The sequence below is a fragment of the Paramacrobiotus metropolitanus genome, unplaced genomic scaffold (genome assembly GCF_019649055.1).
Source record: "Paramacrobiotus metropolitanus isolate TYO unplaced genomic scaffold, Prichtersi_v1.0 Parri_scaffold0000032, whole genome shotgun sequence".
Classification (NCBI taxonomy): domain Eukaryota; kingdom Metazoa; phylum Tardigrada; class Eutardigrada; order Parachela; family Macrobiotidae; genus Paramacrobiotus; species Paramacrobiotus metropolitanus.
The window spans coordinates 1,154,001-1,169,895 of NW_026570252.1; the positions used below are offsets into that span (position 1 = coordinate 1,154,001).

At 44.4% G+C, this 15,895-nt stretch overlaps 2 protein-coding genes across 2 annotated transcripts; one reads left to right on the forward strand and one right to left on the reverse strand.

Moving 5' to 3' along the window:
- Window positions 1-1,812: 1,812 nt before the first annotated feature.
- Window positions 1,813-3,907, reverse strand: LOC129588947 (uncharacterized). The gene is made up of 5 exons (XM_055483376.1): window positions 3,666-3,907; window positions 3,480-3,601; window positions 3,324-3,387; window positions 2,608-3,028; window positions 1,813-1,953 (listed from the first exon to the last, which is right to left on the reverse strand). Exons 1-4 carry the CDS (start codon window positions 3,813-3,815, stop codon window positions 2,708-2,710), a joined length of 657 nt encoding a protein of 218 aa, XP_055339351.1. The 5' UTR covers window positions 3,816-3,907; the 3' UTR covers window positions 1,813-1,953; window positions 2,608-2,707.
- A 4,273-nt stretch (window positions 3,908-8,180) lies between these two features.
- Window positions 8,181-10,798, forward strand: LOC129588895 (mitochondrial basic amino acids transporter-like). The gene is given in 4 exon segments (XM_055483311.1): window positions 8,181-8,501; window positions 9,206-9,524; window positions 10,045-10,393; window positions 10,395-10,798. Coding segments are annotated over 4 exon segments (876 nt in total). The 5' UTR covers window positions 8,181-8,432; the 3' UTR covers window positions 10,534-10,798.
- The last annotated feature ends 5,097 nt before the right edge of the window (window positions 10,799-15,895 follow it).

Below are 15,895 nucleotides of genomic sequence, written 5' to 3' on the forward strand. Positions count from 1 at the left end.
TGTTGTTATTTATTTTTTATGCAGTTTATTTTATCGATAAACAGAAAATTAAAGTTAAATCATAAGTTTGCTACGCATCTAGTTGTACCATAAAATTACGTACTCGTACTTATTTAATGCAGCACTTATGGAATAATAATTATTATAAAATTCAATAATTGTTACAAATGAAATCAGATATTTATTACAGCAGTCGTGCACTAAAATCGGATGTATTGAACACAGTAACAAAATAAGATAGGAATAAATACAGTAATAATAAAATTTATTCTAAACAGTATCTTTAAATTCAATAATAAACAGTATTTTTGAATCTGAACAGTAATAAAATAAGAAATGATTAAGTTTATGCTTCTACTATGGTCCATTTGCAGAATTCAAAGATGAAATTTATAATTTCACTTCCAAAAAAATTAGGTGGTTACTGTAACCGAAAAGGTACTACTGGTTAATAAAAATCTGACAGAGTAATTACTGCCAATTATTGTCACTGTACAGGTACTTGAACTTCCGATAATAACCACTCATCAGAATGTAAGGCTGAGCCGTCATCGTAGTGCAGTGGCTACCAGCTGTGCCGATACAATTCAGCTGCAGCGACAAAATTATTTGTAAGGGTTGAGCCCTTTTCGGTGGTGCAGTGGTTAGTGCTGTGGATTGTTAGCGAGAGGTCTGGGGTTCAAGTCCACATGCAAAATGCAAAAAATGCGGCACGTGTGCAAAATAGCCGGTTACTACGTCATACAAGCGTTCAGTGTACACTACACACTAGGCAGTTGTACGGATATGTGCGTGTACATGTACGCGCCCATTTTTATTCGGTACGGAGGCGGTTCCGACCGGCGGACGTGTCAGCGCGGCTTAGCGCAGGCCGTCCGCCGGAGGCGGACGTGTCAGCGCGGCTTAGCGCAGGCCGTCCGCCGGAGGCGGACGTGTCAGCGCGGCTTAGCGCAGGCCGTCCGCCGGAGGCGGACGTGTCAGCGCGCGCAGGCCGTCCGCCGGAGGCGACGTGTCAGCGCGGCTTAGCGCAGGCCGTCCGCCGGAGGCGGACGTGTCAGCGCGGCTTAGCGCAGGCCGTCAGCCAGGATCGAATTCTCGGACACTGCCAATCTGGTCTAGGGTTATAACGGTAACAAGTAACAAGTCGCTTGTGTAGTCTTCTTTGGTTCGTGTAGCCACCGGTAGTTCAAAAGGTCTCTTGTAGCCAGCTGTAGTTTTTCTCTTGTAGCCAATTATAGTTTTTGTTGAGTTTCCTGTAGCTTGTGCAGTTACTGAGTAATTGAATAGTAAGAGGTGTAGCTGAGTTGTTTTCGTCGCCAAGAGTGTTGACGATTCCAAAAACCCCTAAGAAAATAATCTTTGGAAATCTGGGAATTCTAAGAAAAAACTATGAAAGATAAGATACCCGACCCGGCTAAGATATCTAAAATCTCATAGCCAAACAAACTACCAAAATCCAATTGTCTATGGATTTTGGTAGTTTGGTAGTTTGTACGACGTAATATGAAAGTGACGATACAATAAAAAGTGACCTTCCACTTCCATAGTTTAATAGTTTCATCTCGGTAGCAGGTAACCCATTAACCTGACAGACAGATCGACAGATTTCTAGTTTTGTTGAGCTAGAGGTCCTTCGCTGCGCTGCGGTCGATAAAATTCTTTTGTAAATACAGATAGGTCTGATTGTAAAATTTAAACATAATATTTGTAAAAAAATCTATATGACCGATTGAAAATTTACTGGACTTATTGATGGAGAAAAGGAATTTATGTGTTTACTGAATGGTCAAAAGCCGCTTTATAACGCTGCAAGACGAAATCCTTCGCCAGTTTAGGCGGCGCATCCGGCTGGTTAAAGGGCACCACCGGTGCGTCATAGTCGGGATCGACGAAGAAAATCAAGCTCTGGCGCAGCCAGTGGTAGTTGTCGTGGCGCGGTACCACGCGATGATTCTAAAAAGGTCACAACATGCTTAATTTATTATTACCAAAAAATTTTATCGACTTAAAATAAGCACACCTGAATACAATAACTATTTACTTAACTTGAATTAATTAAGTTTTTATTTCTTAAAGCATTTATCTAATCCAACACTTTTTTTAATTTTCTTACCTACTGTATTTTCGAACTACTATCTGTAGTACGATTTTTTTATTCTTAGGCCTCGTCCCGAATTCGAAGCGAATCTTGTTGCGATACAGCAACTCCACCTCGCGAGGTGGCTTCGCGTACCGTATCTGTAGGCGTGGCCACTGCATGCAGCCACCTCGTGCGGTTGAGCAACGGTACCAAAGCTAGATTCGCTTCGAATTGGAGAAGCACCCTTGGGTTATTAGGTTTTTATTATTTATTGGTTTACCTACAGTATTTTTGTTAAAATTAATGATCCTGGACACCCAGCTTTTTGTCTTAAACCAACCTTGTAGGAAATGTTGTTACGCAGAAGTTTAATCACTCTGACTGTTTTGCTGAGTATTTAAGGAAATGTTACTGCAGTGTTACTAGCGCAGAATTACACTTCATTAAAGCAAACTACCAAAACCACTTTAATTCTAAGATTTTTATTAGCAGCTGTTTAATGGCATTAATTTTTAATGGTCACATACCAGCGCTTTAATTTCGCCGGCCGTCCAGTACTGCAGCACATCATCGGCCATCACCAGGACCGCCCCCAGGAGCGGGTGGACCGGCACGAAGCGGCCGCGGTTAGGGTCCACTTCCAGACCGCCGGCGTCGTCCTGGTAAATGAAGGAAATCGTCCCAAAGTCGGTGTGCGGGAGATATACGGGTGTGGGTGGTGAGCTGGGTGGTTGCCATGGCGGGGTAGAAGGCGCTGCGCAGCATGGTGCTGTTGCGGCTGACGTCGCCGATGTGCTGGTGCGCGGCGAAGAGGTCGTCGCGTTGCGTGGCGTTGAGGTTGTAGCCGCGACTGATGCAGTCGAAGAGGGCCAGAGTCAGTTTGTGGAAGGACTGGTTGACGGTGCGCATGCAGTCGAGCAGACGGATGGTCACGGGATCGGCCGCTGGCTAAATAAATAATTTTGCTTAATTGCAAACCGTGTTCATCATTAGTTAATGTACACGATATTATATACATTAGTTAATGTATACGATATGTACATTAGTTAATGTACGCGATATGTACACATCGTAAAGCCGGCTGCACAGTACTGTACATGTGCTGTATCAGCTTATGAGAAACGGCTGTTACGCAGTTCTCTCCTGTACAATGCTTTGCACAAAACTCGTAAAAGAACCGATTTAAAAAACTGAATATGACCCGGTTGTCATACAATAATCAATCAATAATAATTCCACATACTGGTTGGGAACTGAGCATCAGATCGAAACACTCCCGCAATTCCGGTGCAGCGACGTCCGGCTCTCTATAAAACAGTGCCCGGATAAACCACCGTCAAACCAACAGCAGCATTACGCGTAAAATTGAATTGACCAATGAGAACGCCTCTGTACGTACGCCTCCACCCCGGTACCCACGTATCCCGCACAAGGCGCAAACCCTGGATCGCGGGCCGACTGATTCTTGATGGGCAAGGGAAGTGCGAAGAACTCCCGGGACTGATGCATCAAATCGTCCAGCTGTGTATACATAATAAAATTTATTTATAGTCGCTGCAGAATGGTTGTTAAAGGAGATGTTTACGTTGTGTTGTGGAACACCGTGGTTCAGCGCTAAGAAACACGAATGCTGGCGCAGCGTGTTGACCACTGTGGTAGCCAAATTTCCGTCCGCATCGCCAGACGGCGACCAGTAGGATGTCAGGTCGATAATGGGGATCTCCGTGACGGACATACTGGATAATGAACGTTGATTGCGGTGGGACGAAATTCTAAATAAATACGTGGCGGTGCGAGTGTGCGACACCAGTGTGTAAAGTGTAAACACAGCTGTGCTGAACGTCTGTCAGATAATGCTTCAATATACTAAACCATACAGGTTTTTCGACTTTGTACCGAACTCTGTTCTGACACGATAATTATACGGCCTCCAGCGTAAACGTTGCTCAAACGCTTCCCTAGATATACAATACTCGCTTGACTTCTTGAAGCGGATGTAACGGTGTCTAATCGGTTGGCCATGTTGTGACTGCTGTTCGCGGAATGCATTTGCCCTGAGTGTAGCATGACTTTGCCGGTTTTACCGGAAGATGGCTACGTTTCTAATTTGGATTATTGCGTTCAGTGTGTGTATGCGTTTCTACTTGGCTCGTAACAAATTTACAAATTATTTTCTCAAAGTTACCACAACCATACAAAAAAACGTGAAAACGTATAAGCAATAAACTGCACCAATCGAACCGTTGCATTGGGACCAAGAGATTAAGAGGCAGTATACACAGCAACACTAGAAACAAATTATCAACAGCAATTTAAAGACAGAGAACAACTATCGATCGACTAGCATGTTGTGAACAATCTGAAAAGTACATAATTACGCATCCACAAGTCCAGCAACATGCGGTTGCGTCAGATGCACGGGCGAACACGGTTGGCACAAAGGTCACGAAGCGGAATCAGCTGGGACAATAGCGACAGTGTAGCTACGAGCCTGTCGACAGACTGACCGAGTTTGCAGATTCGCACTTGAACAGGCCGGACTTCGCACCCATTTAAAGTTTGAGAACAGATTAAAGTCGGGATGAGATGATACAGGAGAGACCGCTGTGTTTGAGGATTGGCCCATCTTCACGCGGTGATGGGAGATGACGTGATGAGTCATATCAATCAGCACGGCGACAACGCTGACGACAATACAAGGGCAGGGCGGGAACCCTGACACAGCGAAATAACCAATTAAGGCGCTAACCGATGAGTAGAAAGGGATGGGCGTTCGGTGGAAACGGGATGGTCACGCAATTTGCCTGGGGTCCGGCTGCGTGGCTGGGGCGATTTCCGCAACGGAGTAAAAGCTATTCCCAGTGGCAACGAAAGCTTCCAAGCAGCGGATGCCGGAGGTTGACGGGCAAGCAGATTAATTAGAGAAACCGCGCAGTCAGCGCGTGATTTTCCCCATATTCATACGCAATTAACAACTGCATATTAATGGAGGATAGGTTGGTCCGTGTCCATTAGCGATCACCAAGGTAGATATCGATTTCTTTGAAGAACGGTGAAATACGAGAGGTGCAGTACGCCGTTTCCGACGGACTGATAAACAACCAAATTGATTTTAGAAATTTAGAATACCACGCTAGCACGAACACGGCTACGTACAAAGCGCGATTAAATTACTGATACTCGAAATCGCAAAATCGTTGACAACCAATGAGCTGTCCAGTACAATATACGAGTCACTGCGCGAGGCGAAGTTGTTTTATCGAAATGGATTCGCTTCGAATTTGAGATCCATCGTCGTACTGTAATTGGCAGATTTTTGTGTCAACGTCAAATGCAAAGTGCGGACTACGTACAAGAATCTATATCGTCCAGAAACTGGAATAGATAGCTGGTTGTAAAATAAAGAGCGAAAATGATTGATTGTTGAGAAAAGTGGCTCGCCATCACAACACGGTGGATATCACCCAACCCCAACGGCAATGCGAGCGGAAAATTGCCAACTAGCAAAGACCGTGGGCATATTAAGTTGGTGTTAAGTATGAACCTGGTTGTAATTCGGATTGGTTTTCTTAATTCTGTGTAGTTCGCAGAAATTTTAGTTTGAACAGTTGGCCATGGCCCATGACTATGAGCATAGCACGAGTCTGCAGATTTATCGATAGCTGGCGTATTAGCCATAAAAACAGTGTTCACAAAGGTCATTTCTTCGCTTGAATGTTTGCACGGTTGTATGAACTTCAGTTTACTGTGATGCCGCGTGGATTTACAATTTGGGGCAACATTTTATTATGAGCGTCTACAGTATACATAACCAAGTTACGCGAATTATGTCCGCGATTATACCAAAAGGATAATTGCCTGTGCTGAGTGTGCGTCTAGACCACATGGCTCGTAACTATTCTACCTACGAAATATACACGATACTCCATCAGCAGTTTCAAAAGCGTAAAAACACTAAACCGGTAAAGGCGCTAAATGAAAAAGAAGGAATGCAGGAAATCCCGACTATGCAATTAACAGAAGCACGCTTGTTCTCATGAGCCGCGACATGATGAGGACAAGTAAAAGTCCGTCTCGCAAATTCTAGACCGTTGTAGGCGGAATTTTTGTAATCCCTCTTCACATGCGCTTCTTGATGCGTCCAACATGTTGCGGAGTCATTGCACCAGGGCATGACACTACACTACGTGATCACACGTGCACTATGTGGCCACGTAATGTATGATTTGCCATGATTGCACTACCGTGCGATGTGGTACAACATTATTATGCGCGGTTTAAATGCCTTGCGCTTATAGCGGCCGGATATCTGCGAGAGGGGCTTGAATAGCAATGATAAAATGAATAATAAATACTTCCACGCATCCTACAGCACCAGGGTATGCAAACGGTCACCAGTACTAAAGGTCACTATGGAAGTATCTTCGAATAGTGAAGAGAATAATAAAGTAGTGCAATGGAGGAAAAACAAGCGGTATGTCAAATGGATGAGATCGGGACGAGGCACGATGACCTTTGCAAGATGTGCAGCCATAATTGGGAAAAGGTCATCCACTGGCGGTGGCTGGCGATGACGATAGGACACATTAGGGCTTCAACGATAATGCGGATGATAGGAAAAGGTCACGGAAATAATACTTTTACCGAGGTTGACGCGATGTGTTCGAAGGGAAACTACGGAAAGGTCACACAGCAACTGACCCCAACCACCGGCGTGGCTGAGGCGATTCCCGTACAGCGGAATGACAGCGTTTCCCGGTGGCAGCGGCGGTCTTTAAACAGCCGATGGCGGTGGTTATGGAAAACACGTCAATTGGGGAAAAGATCCATTAGCGCATCGATTTTCTCCAGGTTAACAGAACAGCTGAGTGTAATAGCGGGCAGTCATTTCCGTTGGACGAATAAACAGCCAAATAAAGATACTGACGGTACTGGTTGTAATGGCAGCATCTGTGGAGATATAGGCTGATAAACAAGGCGATTATATTTCAATCAGCTAAATTTCAAACCGACCCGCGTAACACCGATTGCTCACCTTCTGGATACCGTCAAGATTTACCGTGATTCGGCAGAATTTACAAATGATAAAAATTAATTATTAAGTTTTCCCTTGCTTAACTAATCCATCATGTATCATGTCCGGAAGGTTCAAAAATTCCAAAAATTGTTTTACTTAGTACTCATTTGCGTTTAAGTTTACACGTTAATGTGCAAATCACAAGTACTTATCTCACATGCTCAAGCAAAAAAATCTATCTAAAGTAATTAAAAAGTCTGCGCCAGCTTAAAAAACGCACGTTACTGGAACTGCGATCACAGTTTTTCTTTTAACGGAGTATCAGAGCGGTGATTGTAATTTGCATGTTTTTTAAAAGTTAAACACAAAATGAGGACATTGTTAAACCATTATTTAAAAATTACCGTAAAGAAACTACCTTCATGAAACTGGAATAACTGCGATGGTGAATTTTTGAAATATATAGTGCAGTTGATCGGTTGTTAAGAAACGTCGAAGTGACTAAATCAAGATCCTTACGTCAACTGTCTTCCCAGTGGCATAAAGCGCAAATTTAGCGAAAGGTCATCCGTGCTTTTCGAAAGCGTTCTGTGAAAGCCGTCATGAGCAGTAATTATAAATGAGAATCAACGGGAAAATACATCTTGATCTTAGTAACGTGCTTGATTACAGTAAACGCAGCTGCACCTTTGCTGGCAATAATACGGTGTTACGCTTCCTTATCTCCGCCGTGTAATATACTCATAAAGTAGCGCAGTGATCGGACAATGGTAAACTGTGGAGACGGCGATAAAGCAGCCAATGGAGGGGTGCAGCTTCAACGCGCAAATACAGGTGCAGTATTGTAGTACACACACGAATACATGATTATACTACAGCGGAAGCGCATGTGATTCCTTCTGTAAACAACCGGTGTACAAGCTTAGTGGTTACGTAAGAATGACTTACCAAGCAGGCGCTTGTTGACGGGAACGAAAAAGCGGCCAGCCTTCTACTGTCGTTTCTTCAATTATTGTCATGCATCCTATGACTTCCTTTCTTTACGATTATCGCCCTGATCGTCTTGAAATGCTTCTTATAAAAACATCCCGACGTCTTATGCTCAGGCATTACTTAATATTCCAGCTAAAATCGAAATTTAACTATATGGTTAAATGTTGGATGTACCACGTACATTGTATTATGTATGCGTCTTCCTTCCCCGAAATGGATAGTGTACACCGGCAACGTTTATCGAGATAAAGTGGCAGAGGAGAGTCCGCGTTTTGCACTTGGCCAAAGGTCACGATATATTGCACAGCACAGGCTGTTGTGTCTAGGGCAACAAAACAAGGCATGCATCCGGTCATCGCCGAGCTGCTGGCTGGCACCCTGGGCGGTATGGCCGGGATCCTGGCTGGTCAGGTGAGAAAGAAGACGTGGGCGGCTGTACGCAGCGCAAGGTGTACGAAACCACAATATTCATCTAGGAAAACTTTTTCTTAAAGTACTACAAAGGGCTTTCCGAAAACAGGTTTCCGGATTTTGCATCTCCCGGCATTTACGCCCCTCAGTTAATATTATTCATATAGTTAGGTATAAACGTTCTTCGCTAATAAAATGTAGAAAAAAATGAATTTGTTTGAAGTTTGAACACAGCAACTGGGGAAGAATTGCCAAAATAACACCGAAGGGTTTTCAAACTTTTTTAAGTGATTTTTCTGTACGCGTTTGCTATTTTTCCCAATCTTAAACACTTTGTATTTTAAAAAATCCTTTTTTTCCACAGGCTTCGTTTTTTTCTCGATTAATACAGCTGCACTCAAGTGGCTCAACAGGCTTTTTTTAAAAATTGCTTGCACAGATAATAACTGTTAACTTTCAGAAAGCGAGCACGTCAAAATATTATTTCTAATTCTATAGGCAAAGTGTTTATTACGTTGTTTGTCAACAACGTGCGCGTTGATGCGCGCATTACGTCACATCCCACGCGCTGATACGCGCTTCTCGAAAAACATCCGTAATGTGTGTGGCGATAATAATCACTTGATCCAGATCAAATGTCCCCAACGCACGGACAGTTTATTGATGCTTTCTTTGGTCACTCACGCCTATATGTTTCTCCGCAGCCCTTCGACACAATAAAAGTGCGTCTGCAGACGCAGAACGCCGCGGCGCCCCTCTTCCGCGGCACCACCCACTGCTTACTGGCGACACTGCAGCGCGAATCCCTGCGCGGCCTGTACAAGGGCATGAGCAGTCCGCTGGTCAGTGTGGCCGCGCAGAACGCCATCGTCTTCAGTGTGCACGGCGCCGGGATGGCGTATTTAGGCGCCGACACTTTGACCAATCACCTGCTGGCCGGGATGCTGGCGGGGGCGCTGCAGACGCTGGTCACGTGTCCCGTGGAACTGGCCAAAACACAAATGCAGATACAGGGCGTCATTGGTAAGCAAGCGAAAATCGCGGTATAAGCCGTATATAGAATTACGCACACTTAACCGATAAAGGTCTTGCACGTAAATTATATGCGCTAACTAAGTACGAAAGGTCACCCATTTTTGTACAAAGTACAAACCCGGGTTTTAACGCATCTTGCGCAAACAAGCGCTTACCTGTTGGAACCCGGTGCACTCCATTTATGCGCATTGGATGCGCTCCTTTTTGGATGATTTTATTATTCAATTTTTCCTTTTTTTCAATTTTTTCGCTGTACATCATATGCAGTATATAGCTAATAAGAACTGAAATCATACCTGCAAGCGTTTTACGAGTACGTTTCAAGCTTCAAAACAAACCATTTTATAATCCAGCTGCCGACAAATTCTAGCTTTCCAAACGATTTAAATGAAAATTTCAGTTTTGAATGAAATAAATCGATTACGTTAAAAGCCGGTTTAACCTATATACGCAGTTGTATGTATATTTGTATAATAATATATGTACGTAATTATTATGCCTTCAACAGACGGTGCGACGCACGGCCGCCCAACGCGTTTATACCGCAGCCCCGCCCACTTCCTCTACGCCCGCTACCGCGCCCACGGCCTGCGCGCCGTCTTCCGCGGTTTCACCGTGACCTTAGCCCGCGAACTCCCCGGCTTCGGCTCGTACTTTTGGTCCTTCGAGTACCTCAGCCGCCGGATGGCCCCATCGCCGCGCCCCGACGGCACCCCCGGACAACTGGGCGTGGCCGGGCTGCTGCTGGCCGGGGGCGGGGCCGGCGCCGTCTCCTGGCTAGCCTGCTTCCCGCAGGACGTCGTCAAGTCGCGTTTCCAGGCCGACGAACACTACCGCAGCGCGTGGCAGTGTGTGGCACAGCTATCAAAAGGAGGGATTACGGGTTTTCGCCCGCGGGCTCTGGCCCACCCTGCTGCGGGCCTTCCCGCATAACGCGGCCACTCTGACCATCTACAAGCTGTTCATGAACCGCTACGCGAACGACCGGCATCCGTGAGAACAGTTCCCGCAGAAAATCTGTGCTGTAAAGAATGTATAAAATAAGCGCTTCGTTTTAGCGGATACTGCGCAAACCAGCGCTTCTCTGTACGAACCCAGTGTTGACGATTTATGCGCATTGAATGTGCTTCTGTTGCACTCTATTAAAAATTTTGATTTTATTATTCGATTTTTACTCCTACGTTGCGTGTGCCACATTCTATCAATTTCTCTGTATATTTCTTTGCAGAGTATATTTTGTTCAACAAAGCTGAATTGCAAGGTTTTTGTGCCCAATACGCGCAGTCTCATGAGGCATATTTTATAACGGCGTAATTAACTAGCGGTCGAAGCGATTAAATGGGATTATGGGATTAACATTTGTACATAGTATTGCAATTTCTGGGAATGTGCGTATCTACCGCTTGGCTCGTAACTACTATATTCTATGCATTTTCATCAAAACACTACAGACATTCTAAAAACAAACAAGCGAAACATTGAAAATAGGCGTTACTTTAAAACAATGGGCATGCAATCAATTTACAAAAGCAAATTTAAATGACTGTGATAATGGTAGCCATCTATGACGAGTTATGATTGATTCCCCAAGTCCAGCATCATCCAAGGCAGATAAATAGACGGGCGATTGCGGCCAGTAAAAAACGTCACCAGCGGAAGTATCGTGGACGATCGTAATAGAATAATGAAGCGGTGAAAATTATTACGGATGGTATATCATTCTAGGACAATATTTCCTTTCCACCAAAGATTATTGCTTAAAAGCGCAATCCAGCGATTCTCTGTTCACACAAAGCGTGTTCATGTTCTAGTCGGTCCGACGCATGTATCGCACTAAACCGGTTTTGTGAACAGCGACCGAGAAACCGGTTTTCTCGTATCACAAAAGTGAGCGCCGCTTCGTTTAATTCCGGTCAGGTGGTTAAATTGGTCTGGCGGTCCGACGGAATGAATATTGTCCGAAATTGTGCTATGCGATACACATGGAAAAGGTCATACTGTGGGCAAAAATCAGGTGGCAAGTTATGGCTGCAACGGTGATGGCCGCAAGAATGAAAGGTCACAATAAATGTTGACAATAAAAGGTCACACAATTAATGCTGAAAATAATGAAAGGTCATAAAATTTATGCTGAAAATAAGGAAAGGTCACGAAATCAATGCTGACCATAACGCAAGGTCATCAAATTAATGCGGATAATGAATGAAAGGTCACGAAATCAATGCTGACCATAACGCAAGGTCATCAAATTAATGCGGATAATGAATGAAAGGTCACGAAATTAATACTGACATAGCGTAGGAATGAATGAAGGCGATGGATTATGACACAACGGAATGGGTGTTCGATGGCGAACTACGCAAAGGTCACAACGGCAACTGACCCGCCAGCCACAGCCGCCGTGTGGCTGGAGCGATTCCCTCAACGGAATAAGAAATCACTACATGGTAACCGTGGCTTTTAAGCAGCGGATAACGCTGCTAAATGGAAAGCAGGTTAATTGGGGGAGGCGCAGCATCAGAGCGGGTGATTTCCCCAGATTAATTACGCTGCGAGATTAACGAAGGTTTGTCTTGCCTGTTTCAGTTAACGCTCGCTAACGCAGATATTGATATTTGGGGAAAACGACGGAAGATGAGCGATGGTCATTTCCGTCGGACTGACAAACAGCGAAAATTAATATCATCGTTCCGGCAAACAACGCGATTCAGTTTCCAAATCGTTGCAAATTCACCGTTAAGAATTTCCAGTAAAATTGTTGCAGGTGATGTGGCACAAATATTTAATAAATTTCTCGATGTCTTTATAACTATAGGAAACCACGCAGCTCAGAACAGTTGTAGAAAAAGTAGTCGGTTCGTCTTAACGCATCCTGCGCACACAAGAGTTTCTCTATTCGAGTCCATCGCTGGGCGATTTATGTGCACTGCATTGGCGTAAAATGCCGCGCGTCCGGTATCGTCAAACGACTATTCTCAACCTCATTAGTCTTTGACGAAAACGGACGCGCAGCGTTGCCATCCGCGGTGATCGCTGGCCGGTCTTCGGGACCGTATAACCGGTGTCTGCAATGGACCGGTAAGGATAGCTCTGGACGATGTGGGCGAACCTTCAGATTTTCATGTAAAGCGCAGAACAGTGGGGTAGGTTGTTTTCTATCTTGAAAAGTACATTGCATTTCCCATTCAGTTAGTAATTATTGCTATGATTTTCCAGTTTCTCAAACACAGGTAAAGACCCAGGGGGTCACGGGTCAAAAGGTCACGCGCCTATAAAGCTCACTGACAAAGATCCGGCGTACGTAAGCGGTAATTAACTACAAAGGTCATGCAGCCATATTTCTGTGTTTGTTCTTGAATTTTTGTGTTTTCTTAGGTGCTTTTTACGTTTTCTTAAATTTTAATTTACAAGAAAATCTCTGGCATACTTAGCGGCGTATAGAATGGTCTTCATGATTACATGTCGTTTCCTTTTACAGGAGCATAACAAAAACAAAGGACAATAACCAGATCACCAAACAAGTTTTTGAATTTTTTATGCGACGATTCGTATTTATATGTGATATACTGTATAGTAAAAGATGAAGGAAAATTATCAAAAAATCCACACGATTTTAGTTGCCAGACAATTTGCATTTTATAACCAAAACGTAATCTTCTTGGGTTTCTCATGGGCATATACAATACTTCGTGTAGGAATCCTTGCCCGTTTATTCTATGCTAATTCAATGAGAAAATAAACAATAACTGTAACTTGTTCGGGTCTGTCTGAATTCTTACTTGTTTAATATGAAAAATCCTGTGGATTTTTCTGTATCTTGTACGACAATGGTTAAAATAATGATACCCCAAAAATACACGAGAAGAAAGCGTTAGCGTTAATGAGATAACTGCAGTTAGTACAACTATGAATGTAATTGCTCGTACTGCATGAGCCAGGCATGGTTATCCCTTATTTTTGCTTTTTTCGGCAAATTTCGAACCGCTTTTTTTGGGAAAATAAATATTAAAATCGTTCTCGTAGTGAAACAATTTCAGCATTTTTCAGGTAGGTTAAAAAGAATTTTAAAAGTTGAAAAACAGAATAAAAACCTGGTTTATACTGTCCGTTTCCATAGAAAATTTGGAGAAGATCGGTTCATATTTCATAATGAGACTTTTGGCACAGCTGACTGTGCTTAGCATGACCTTGAACCTTTCGAAATCTTTTCTCAGCCGGATGTTTCGCATAAAAGCCGGTTTTCACGCCAATGTATACTTTACAAATCATCTGGCAACAGAATGCCATAGAACAAAGCAAAAAAGTGTTTGGGAATACGCGAAGCCGGCAGTTTTCGTCCGGAACATGAGTTTGGTACCATGTACAAGTATCAGCATATCGAGTCCTGTCCTTGACCCGGTTGGGCCGAATGTTGAGCTCTGTAGGAAGTCCACTTTGTCCGTTATGGTTATCGTTGGAAAAATACTGTAAAGAGTATCGATGATTAGTTAAAGGACAGTTACGAGAAATCCTTCGTGATTACTTTAACAGCAGCAACGCTCGCAAATTTCATGGAAGCAGCCGCGTGCGTGCTTCCGGGAAGGGATAAAGGTCACCATGTCGTTAATTACTTCCGTTGCAATCAGCTTATACTAATAATGCAATTATCACAAAAAAAAACGCTTTACCGGCATCTATAATAGTATGCATATGACAGTATATGCAATACAAGCCCGTCCCGTAATTTCCTACGTAAAGGTACAAAAGAGCAAAGTTAGCGCTTAAATCGATGGCCACTTCACTACGTTTACCGCACGGCCTAAATTGCGCAGTTTGATTGGCGCTTGATTACTGCATCGATCGTTTTCTAGCCACCTTCCGCCAGGCAATTACGATTATTCACATTAAAGTCTGGCCTGCATCAAGCCACCAGCCAGCCGAATGCATGTTACGTGTTTAAACAGTGTGGCGTGGCACGGCTTTGTATAGAGTTTGGCGTTTTGGTTTTGTTGTATTTATGTGCAGGAAATTACGGGACAGGCTTGTACAGGCCGTGATCGATACCGGTTTATCGAGACGGTGAATGCCGACGGGCTACAATTAGCCACGGCGCCTGATCACAGCGTTGAACGTGTTTTGGACACCGTGGCGCGTGGCTGGAAGGCTCACGCGGATGGTGTCGAATAAAATCCCCGGCTGAACCGGGTGCAGACGTTGTACGTTAGCAGACAATATGCAATCGGAGGACGTCAGCACGACGCCGCTAACCATCATTACATATTCATCACTCATGTTTTCTTCACCATCACGCTCCTGTCTGATGGAAGCGCGCTATAGTCTATTTATCCCGTAGGATGTTTAATAAAATATTATATCCATACATCGGTAATCGCATTATAAGAAACACGCGCGTTATACCGTGTAGACGGTGTTGTGTTAGACTTATCAGCTTACGAAAGTAAAATTCCCTATAGCTGTCAATGCAGTTGAGTGTTTCTAATATTAAATCATTACAGCGAAGGATTACCGAAGTATCGCATCTGTGTCATCGTTACCTGGCGCGTAACACTATACACTATCGTTCCCTTTAACCTGGATTTCGCTTAACCGTTTTTCTCAAACTAGTGCATTGAACTTCCAATCAGTAACAAGAAACCCTATGACGTCCGGTTCATGCACAATCCAATCTCCCACTTCCGGTCATTGTTTTCTTCCTCAACTCGGGGAAATTTTCCCCGCTCCCGCGCGCAACCGGAAATGATTCCTCCAGGCCGCGGATCATCTTCCTTCCGCTGCCGTACACCCCAGTGTGTCAACGAACAAAATCCAGCGTACATCCTCGTCAACAACCTTTAATCGGGGCACACCATGTTTCCCATCAACAACTCCATCGCGTCTCCCAACGCCACCGGGAATTTTTCCATCCCGGTGGGCGCCGGCTGGACGGCATGGCTAACCGTCAAGGTCACCGTGACCTTTGCCTCCTTCTTCCTTAATTCCGCGGTCATCGCCGTGCACTGCGCTATCCCGGCGTTTATCAACCCGTTCGGCGTCTACCTCCTGGCGCTATACATTAGCAACGTCTTCTACCTCTTAACCAACCGCCCCATCGGGCTGCTGGATGAATTCTCCGGATTATTATCACGATCCGGGTTTTCCCTATGCGTTTTCTTCAACTACAACGCCGTCAGCAGCTGCCTGCCGGTGGTGTATCACGTCCTCATCTCCGCCAACCGGCTCTGGGCCATGACCTTTCCCGTCTCCTACAAACAGCGTCACACCCGCCTCGTGGCGGTGGCTATCTGTATCGCGGCCGCTGTCCTTGTCCATGTAATTAATCTACCGGCTTTTCTCGTCGATATGCTGTATTATTATCCGCG